The following is a 7,965-nucleotide window of genomic DNA, read 5'->3' as shown; positions in this document are numbered from 1 at the left end:
AGGTAATTATGTCATGTGTCATAGCATGGTCGAGAATGGCAGTTGCCGTGCCGAGGAGTCTACGTCCTCGGATTCCATGATCACGTCATCAATACGTCATCAGAGGAGGCCATACAGTATAGAAAGAGCTTTGGGTAAGGGACTAGCACTGACGTAATTGAAGAACTGGTGGCTGCCAGCACATTTAATACATCCCATCAAACCTCCTAGTTGCATTTATGTGGAGAAGACCCTTGAACGGTGCTGTCTTGGTTGTTGTATCTCACAGGGGTTTAGGGAAGGTATTTGATGGGACTAGCACTTGAGTGGTGGCTTGCGTGATCAACAAATAGAAGGTTGAGATCATCTAAAAGGGTCTATATAAGATAGAAGGTCCCCCGGAGAGAGGGGATCAGAAAAACAGCAGAGAAAAACGCTGTAGCATAAAGAACTGAAACTGTAAACAAATCTTATAGTGGTATACTGAAGAACAAACCTCCTTGGGCTTGATCGAGGAGAATTATCCTTCTCAATACTGTGGTTGCCTTTTGTTTTTCCTTGTCTCCTTGTTATTTTTGGCCTATAATAAGCTTTATCTCACCCATAAAAGCCTAGTCTTAGAGCCCACTCTCTAACAAATTCATTGTATTGGGCTATTTGGGTCTGGGTATTCCAGTCGATTTGGTTCAGGAGCTAAATCCAGTCCTTGCAAGGTATATTAGGAGGTGTAAATTGAACTATAAGTCTCTTGACTTAGAAACATAATTCAAAATTAGAGTTACCAATAACAAATTACGATTATGGTATACTTTATCTATCTCTATAAATTATAATGATATATTTGTAACTCTAGCTATTATAGATTTGTTATCTAACTCCTCTTTTTCTATCAATTCCATTTCTTTTTTAAAGGATGATTGCAAGCTGCTGATTTCTCAACTCTCTCATTTTAGGATGAATCACTTTTATCGGGAAGCTAATAAATGTGTGGATGCTCTATCAACTCCATTTCTTTTTTCTATCAACTCCATTTCCTTTTTAAAGATTGATTGCAAGCTACTGAATTCTCAACTCTCTCATTCTAGGATGAATCACTTTTATCGGGAAGCTAATAAATGTGTGATGCTCTGGCTAGATTAGGAACTAGTCAAACTTCTGACTTTGTTGTTTATCATACTCCAAGGGAACTTCAATCTGTTTTTAATTTTGATGTGCAAGAATTGTACTCTAACAAGCTATCTCCTGAGACCTTTTCTTCTCACTAGTTCAATAAATTCCCATTTCTACCCAAAAAAATAATGAAATAAGAAAATATGAAATCAAAGTGTTAGCTCCACAAATTATAATTATTTTCTTTCTGATGTGTCAAAAAGTTTCATGACTCAGCACTGACATCAATATCAAATAAAAGAACATAGATTGGAGCCCCCAATCCTCACCTATTCTCTTGGATAAAAGTTGTTAAAAAAAAACTTTGTGTAATAATTCTTTCTGTACGCGGACGCTACAAGGGGAAGACTACCTTTTTTTTACACAGACACGGTCACAACCCACACGGCCATTGGTTCGTGTCTGGTTGACTGCAAAAGTGGCTGCAATTATAGAAGTGAAAGGGTTATAAGTAGAAGCTATTACTAACACATGCCTATATATATTGGACCAACTATAAAACAACATAAACTGATAAACATATGCAAGTGGCTTCCTGGTAGTAATTGTGAGAAGAAAAAAAAGTCTCCAACCAAACAAAAGAAAAGTCCTCCTCCATCATCTCCATAAGAATTTCAATTCCACTTTTCCATTGTCTACCAACACACCTCCTTGTTATCTTTGCTAGCCTCATCCTCACTCTATTTGCATTATTACCAGCCCTGTTGACCTTTAACAAAACCATAGGTTGATATGGGTCTTTGCTTGGGATCTCTAGCTCATGGACGTCAAGCTGAAGCTGAAGCTACCACAACCGCAACAACTACTCCAGGTACAATTCCAAACTAGTTTTAATTACATGTACATGTTCATCATCTGGGGTTCTTTTAATTTCTACTAATTTTTTGTTTTTGATTTTTTTTTAGTGGGATCTAGCAAGATTATAGAATCATCAGGAACAAGCAGCAGCAACGGCAAAAGTCCATTTTCAGAGGGAACAAGTATAATAAGTATGGATGAGTCATATCCTGATGGGAAAATCTTAGAGACACCCAACTTGAAAGTATTCACTTTTACAGATTTGAAGACTGCCACTAAGAATTTCAAGTCGGATTCTGTGTTGGGTGAAGGAGGATTTGGCAAAGTTTTCAAGGGTTGGGTGGATGAGAAGACCCTTGCGCCCTCCAAGGCCGGTATTGGAATGATAGTTGCTATCAAGAAATTGAATTCAGAAAGTATGCAAGGTTTTCAAGAGTGGCAGGTATTAATTTCACTGCAAATTTCATTTACAAAGTCTCTATTAAGCATTTAATTGATTGATTGTTTTTTAAATTCAATGGTTACCATTAAGCTACAAAGTTTGTGGTACTGAGCACTTGATTAGTTTTATTTCTATATTTTGCTGCAGGCAGTTAAAATTCTTTTTCATGCTCTTTCATTTCTATGAACTAATTAAAGAAAAAAGAAAAGAAAAAAGAGCTAGTGTCATTATTGTTTGCAATCATGATTATGCCTTCAGCCTCATATTCAATTGTGGAGTCCAGCATATACAGATTGGGTCCCACTTGTATCACATGCTATTTTGCCACAGATTCCAAATCCACAAATGAAGAGAAAGTGATGATGTGGTCTTTAACGTCACCAGATATTGGTCAGTCTGTCACACTACTAGAATATGGCATGCAGTAACTATTAATCCTGCTGTTAGTGCTGTGTGGTGGCAAATTTTTGAATCTTAACCATCCAACATGTCTCTAATTTGGTTCCAATTCTTTACAAGTTACATTAATTTTGAAATGCACAAGCAAGTCTGTATGAAACCGTTAAGTTTATGTTTGGAACCAAGTAATCACAACAAATGAGAGAGAGAGAGAGAGAGAGAGAGAGAGAGAGAGAGGTTCTACTAATCCTTAAGGACATGCAATAATCTTCTAATCCTTGGGATACCAAGCAATAATTGAGATAAATCAGTATTTAGAAGTCATTAAAGTTTAGCAACTTGTAATACGTGTTTTAGAATGCACATATGCCTTTGAGTGAACTGATCATCCATTTGTGATTTAATTCTTTCAACTGCTCAATTGTCACTTTGTAAAACAAATGCATTAACAGGCTACATTATATGGTGGGAACTCTATTGTGTGTACTTTAGAAAGTTAAGACATTTCTCATGTTGTGTAATAGAAAGTGACATTTTGAATTCGGTTTACTACCCTAATAGTGTATGGTTTAGGCCTCTGGATTTATGCTTAACCAGTTTTCTTATTTGAAATGAATTTGTTTCATGAATTAGATTGAATATTACAAATTTAAAGATGAATCTAGTGCCATGTTATTAAATTTTGAATGACGTGACACTCTATACGCTATTAAACCTAGAAGATTAAATCTTGAGCATGAAATGGAGAGGATCATGTTCCTCAAATATAACCATTTCTACTGATATTAACAGTGTTTTTTCATTTCAATTTGATTGTGTAGTCAGAAGTAAATTTTCTGGGAAGACTATCCCATCCCAACCTGGTCAGGTTATTGGGATACTGTTGGGAGGATAAAGAGCTGCTTCTTGTGTATGAGTTCATGTCGAAGGGAAGCTTGGAGAATCATCTTTTTAGAAGTAAGAATTTGAGAAGAAAATTGACTTGTCCATGAATTAGTTGCGTTAACTTAAGGAGTTTTTATTTATTTACTCAGCAAATAAAATAAAAACTAAAGGGGTTTTTTCTTTGAGCAGGGAACCCTAATATTGAACCACTTTCTTGGAACATAAGACTCAAAATACTTATTGGAGCTGCTCGGGGCCTGGCTTTCTTACACACTTCAGAAAAGAAAGTCATATACAGAGATTTTAAGGCCTCAAATATACTGCTTGATGGGGTTTGTCTTTCTTTGACCTATGTCTTCTTATCTACCTCTAGGTTTTTTTCTGAGAGTATAAGAACTAAAGAGTGCGTTTGGATGCAATTTTTTGCTGGAAACTTATTTACTGATTTCTTGAAAGTTGGATTAAGTATAGCAATACCTAGAACCAGTGTTGTGCATAAATAATTAAGCTAAAAACCTAAAAGAAATGTCAATGCCAAACAGATAAACTCATAAACTGGATAGGAAGGTAGCTTATTCCAAATTGCTTTTTGTTTCCTCTAATGTTTATAAACATCTCCTTTTAACTACTGCTAAACCTGTTGTTTTAGCAGTAGTTTGAGGTTGGAGCATAGAATCAAATAGAGCACTAGTATTCTAGACGTGAAAACTGGTTGAAGAATTTCACTTGATTATCACCCACCCTCACTCACAAATAGATCAAATCTCTTTTATAGCAAAACTCGGGTGCTGCTTTCCAGGATATAGGAATATAAACTCCTCACCTATCTTGCATGGATATTTTAACAACATTGCATACATGACAGTGATATATTCCACTTTTCTGTTTCTTCTCCTACAGAATTACAATGCAAAAATCTCAGATTTTGGCTTGGCAAAATTAGGGCCTTCTGGTGGTGACTCACATGTGACAACCAGGGTTATGGGCACATATGGTTATGCTGCTCCAGAATATATTGCAACAGGTAATGCCGTCGCTAACAAATTTTATATATGAATTCTGAAGTCCTGCAATTTACTTGCATTAATGAAATCTTTGTAGTTTTATGGTTGAGATCAAGTATTCCTAAAGACATCCTACACGTTTTTTTTATAAAAAAAATTGAATGAATACGTTTTAAATAAAACAAAAAGAAATTTGGGCCTTAAACTTCTCTAGCTTCCTTAAAAATAACACTGCTTGGGAGCTCCAAGAAGTTTGAAAGAATCAAATGAATGCTTAATAATATGGTCATTTGTAAAGATAGTTAAGCCATAATTTAAAAAATGGTAGTCTATTAATGCTTGTTATCAAGGAAATCTGCTAACACGCTTGCCATTGTATCATTCTTCAACAGGTCATTTGTATATAAAGAGTGATGTCTATGGTTTTGGAGTAGTGCTGCTCGAAATGCTAACCGGCTTGCGAGCACTTGATACAAAAAGGCCTAATGGGCAGCAAAATCTGGTTGAGTGGCTTAAGCCATCACTCTCTAGTAAAAGAAAGTTGAAGAACATTATGGATATACGGATGGAAGGCCAATATTCAACTAAGGCAGCATTACAAGCAGGACAACTCACTCTAAGATGCCTAGAATCAGACCCTAAAAGCCGGCCTTCCATGAAAGAAGTGATGGAGGAATTGGAAGGGCTTCATGCAATCAAGGAAAAACCAAAGGATTGCAAAACCAAGTCTACTCATTCTACATCTCATCATCACAGCCAACATCCTACTCATCATCGATACATACACGAAGCAAGGTGAAGAAAAATACTTCACACACACAAAAATTTTGTGCTTCGTCTTTTTTTTTTTGATGGGAGCCTTGTTAAATATGGTTTTATTTTTTTATTTTTTTGCCAAAGTAATGTCTTTAGATTGACAACAATTTTTTTTTTGGTTGTAATTTGTAACTGGCCATTTTATGGTCAACATGATGATTATAGTGCAATACTAGAAATTGTTTTTTCCTGATGTAGTCCTGAATAGAATGGAAAATGTCTCAGGGTACTTAAATGGTATTCTGTTATTTCAAGCAATATTAGAGGTATAACTTTTTTTTGTTTTTTACAATTTTCTAAGGTGATTTTTTTTTTGGATAAACACAATTTTCTAAGGTGACATTTTGTGATTGGAACTTCACTGTCATATATAGACTCATAACTGATACCACTTTTATTATGCGTTTACCACAAAAGGTTACACAATTAGTATGAAAAAAGTTAGTAAAAAAATGGTCATAAACTCTTACTCATGTGGGAAGTTATTTATCAGTTATTAAAATACGTGACTAGTTGTAGCGTAAACTAGGTTCTGCCCTCATGATGAGATTGGGCCACTACTTCTTATTCTTCTTTCTAATAGGCTTATGGGCCACTTCTTTAATTAGCTTATCCGTGTGGTGGACAACCTGGCTAAAGTTATGGGCCTTATGGCCTTTTAAAGTAGGATTTTTTTTTTATACAACGAATAAAGCCCCTTTTACCATTTCACCATCGAAGTTTCACAATTAGCATCTTTTGTTCAAGAAATGATTTCTGTATCTATGTGTGGCGCGTGGGCCTAACGACCCTAGTCTGTTTTGGGCACAAGCCCTCAATTTATTTGTTCTCTGGTAATGTTCTTGGCCCATAATGGGAAATCCCAAGAAAAGTCTGTCACTATGATGGACTGGACCTTTGTATTGATCTGCTGTTATGTTATGGAATTCTAGCCTGACCGATCATGTATCCAATTGACTAAACTTTCCTTCCTGAGTTCAGAGTAGGATCTTAGTCTCCAAAGATTGTGTTCTAGCCTTCTTGTGTCTATCATCCCAATTTTTTCAACCCCCAATATCATATCCTCCTTCCCCTTTTATACTCTCTTCTTGTTCTTGGTGGAGCCCTCATGATGGCAGAATCTTCCACAAGCGTGTGGGGCCTACCTCTTTAGAGGTTAGGTGACTCTCTGGGTTTATAGCAATATATTTGCCTATCAAATTAGTTATTAAATGTGGGACCTGGCTTTTTGATATTGAAATGATTACTTAGTAACTTGTGCTTGACACCAGTTAGGTGCTTGGCCGTATGTCCATTTCCGAGCCTCCTCGTGTCCTCGGTGGAGATAGTGGATCTTCACATTTGGAACATCTAATTTACTTACCCTTAGGCCAAGCCCAATCTTCAGAACGGCCTCCTCATCTCCTCAACCCAACTTCGGAATGGGACTGCCTCCTTTCCCACCACACTATGAATATGATTTTACAACTCTATGAAATTTTCTGTCTTAGAAATCATGTTTACACAATTTTAAAACTATAATACATTTTGTTGGGACATATTTAGACACCAGTTATGCCAAATTACCTATTTTAAAATTGAGTTGATAAAAGAATTATATTTGTTTACTCAAATATCAAAAAAGCTTGTATGTAATGAACAGCCTAGCTAAAGTTATGTTCTTTTTAAAGTTGAAGGATTTATTTATTTATTTATATATAAATATAATATAAAAAGAATAAAGCCTCTTTCATTTTTTTTTTTTTTGGAACCAAAGCCTCTTTCATTATCAAAGTTATCATGCACAATTAGCATATTTTGTTCAGGACAAAATTTCAGTACCTTCGAACACAATTTTACAACTTTTTGAAATTTGCTATGTGGTTTATGTGGATTTGGTACTCTCTAACCAATTCAAATAAAGTATTAAATTATTCTGGGTTTATGAACTTCTTGAAATTGATTGTCAATAAGAAATAGATTATTTTGTTAGAGATAACGAGATAGTCCTTTTTGTTCTTGAATTTGAAACCCTACCTCCCCCCTTTCCCTCATAATCTACCTAAAAAAACTCCAAAATCAGATTGATGAACTTACATTCAATGTGTGGTATTTCCGTTTTCCTGACCAAAACCAACTACGAAGGGTAAAAATCTCACAGGTGAGCTTAAACGTAGGCAATATTTATGGAATATAATTAAAAGTTTTTAATACAACACCAAAACTCTACAATGTTATTCACTAAATTTAAATTTAGCTTTGAGAGATTGATTCGTAAAATTGGAAAGCACCACCGATTGCTTAAATCATGCAAATTTTTTTAAAAAAAGGTTGTAGTTTAGTAAAAACTTACCTTTTATTCTAAAAAGAAAAGAAAATCATGGACGTACCATGGTATCCTTATATTAAATTTTAGATGGACCTTTTGCAGAATAAGAGAGGAAAAAAAAAAAAAAACCATCAACAACCACCACACCCCATTACTATATGTCC

At 35.2% G+C, this 7,965-nt stretch overlaps 1 protein-coding gene across 1 annotated transcript; it reads left to right on the top strand.

Annotated features, from left to right (window-relative positions):
- Nucleotides 1-1,659: 1,659 nt before the first annotated feature.
- On the top strand, nucleotides 1,660-5,686 carry LOC142626026 (putative serine/threonine-protein kinase PIX13). Its single transcript, XM_075799790.1, has 6 exons — nucleotides 1,660-1,960; nucleotides 2,055-2,389; nucleotides 3,610-3,745; nucleotides 3,863-4,005; nucleotides 4,574-4,697; nucleotides 5,070-5,686. Exons 1-6 carry the CDS (start codon nucleotides 1,882-1,884, stop codon nucleotides 5,474-5,476), a joined length of 1,224 nt encoding a protein of 407 aa, XP_075655905.1. The 5' UTR covers nucleotides 1,660-1,881; the 3' UTR covers nucleotides 5,477-5,686.
- The last annotated feature ends 2,279 nt before the right edge of the window (nucleotides 5,687-7,965 follow it).

The sequence above is a fragment of the Castanea sativa genome, chromosome 2 (assembly GCF_040712315.1).
Source record: "Castanea sativa cultivar Marrone di Chiusa Pesio chromosome 2, ASM4071231v1".
NCBI lineage: Eukaryota > Viridiplantae > Streptophyta > Magnoliopsida > Fagales > Fagaceae > Castanea > Castanea sativa.
Note: the sequence above shows the minus strand (reverse complement) of the source record. Positions and strands in the feature narration are given on the sequence as shown.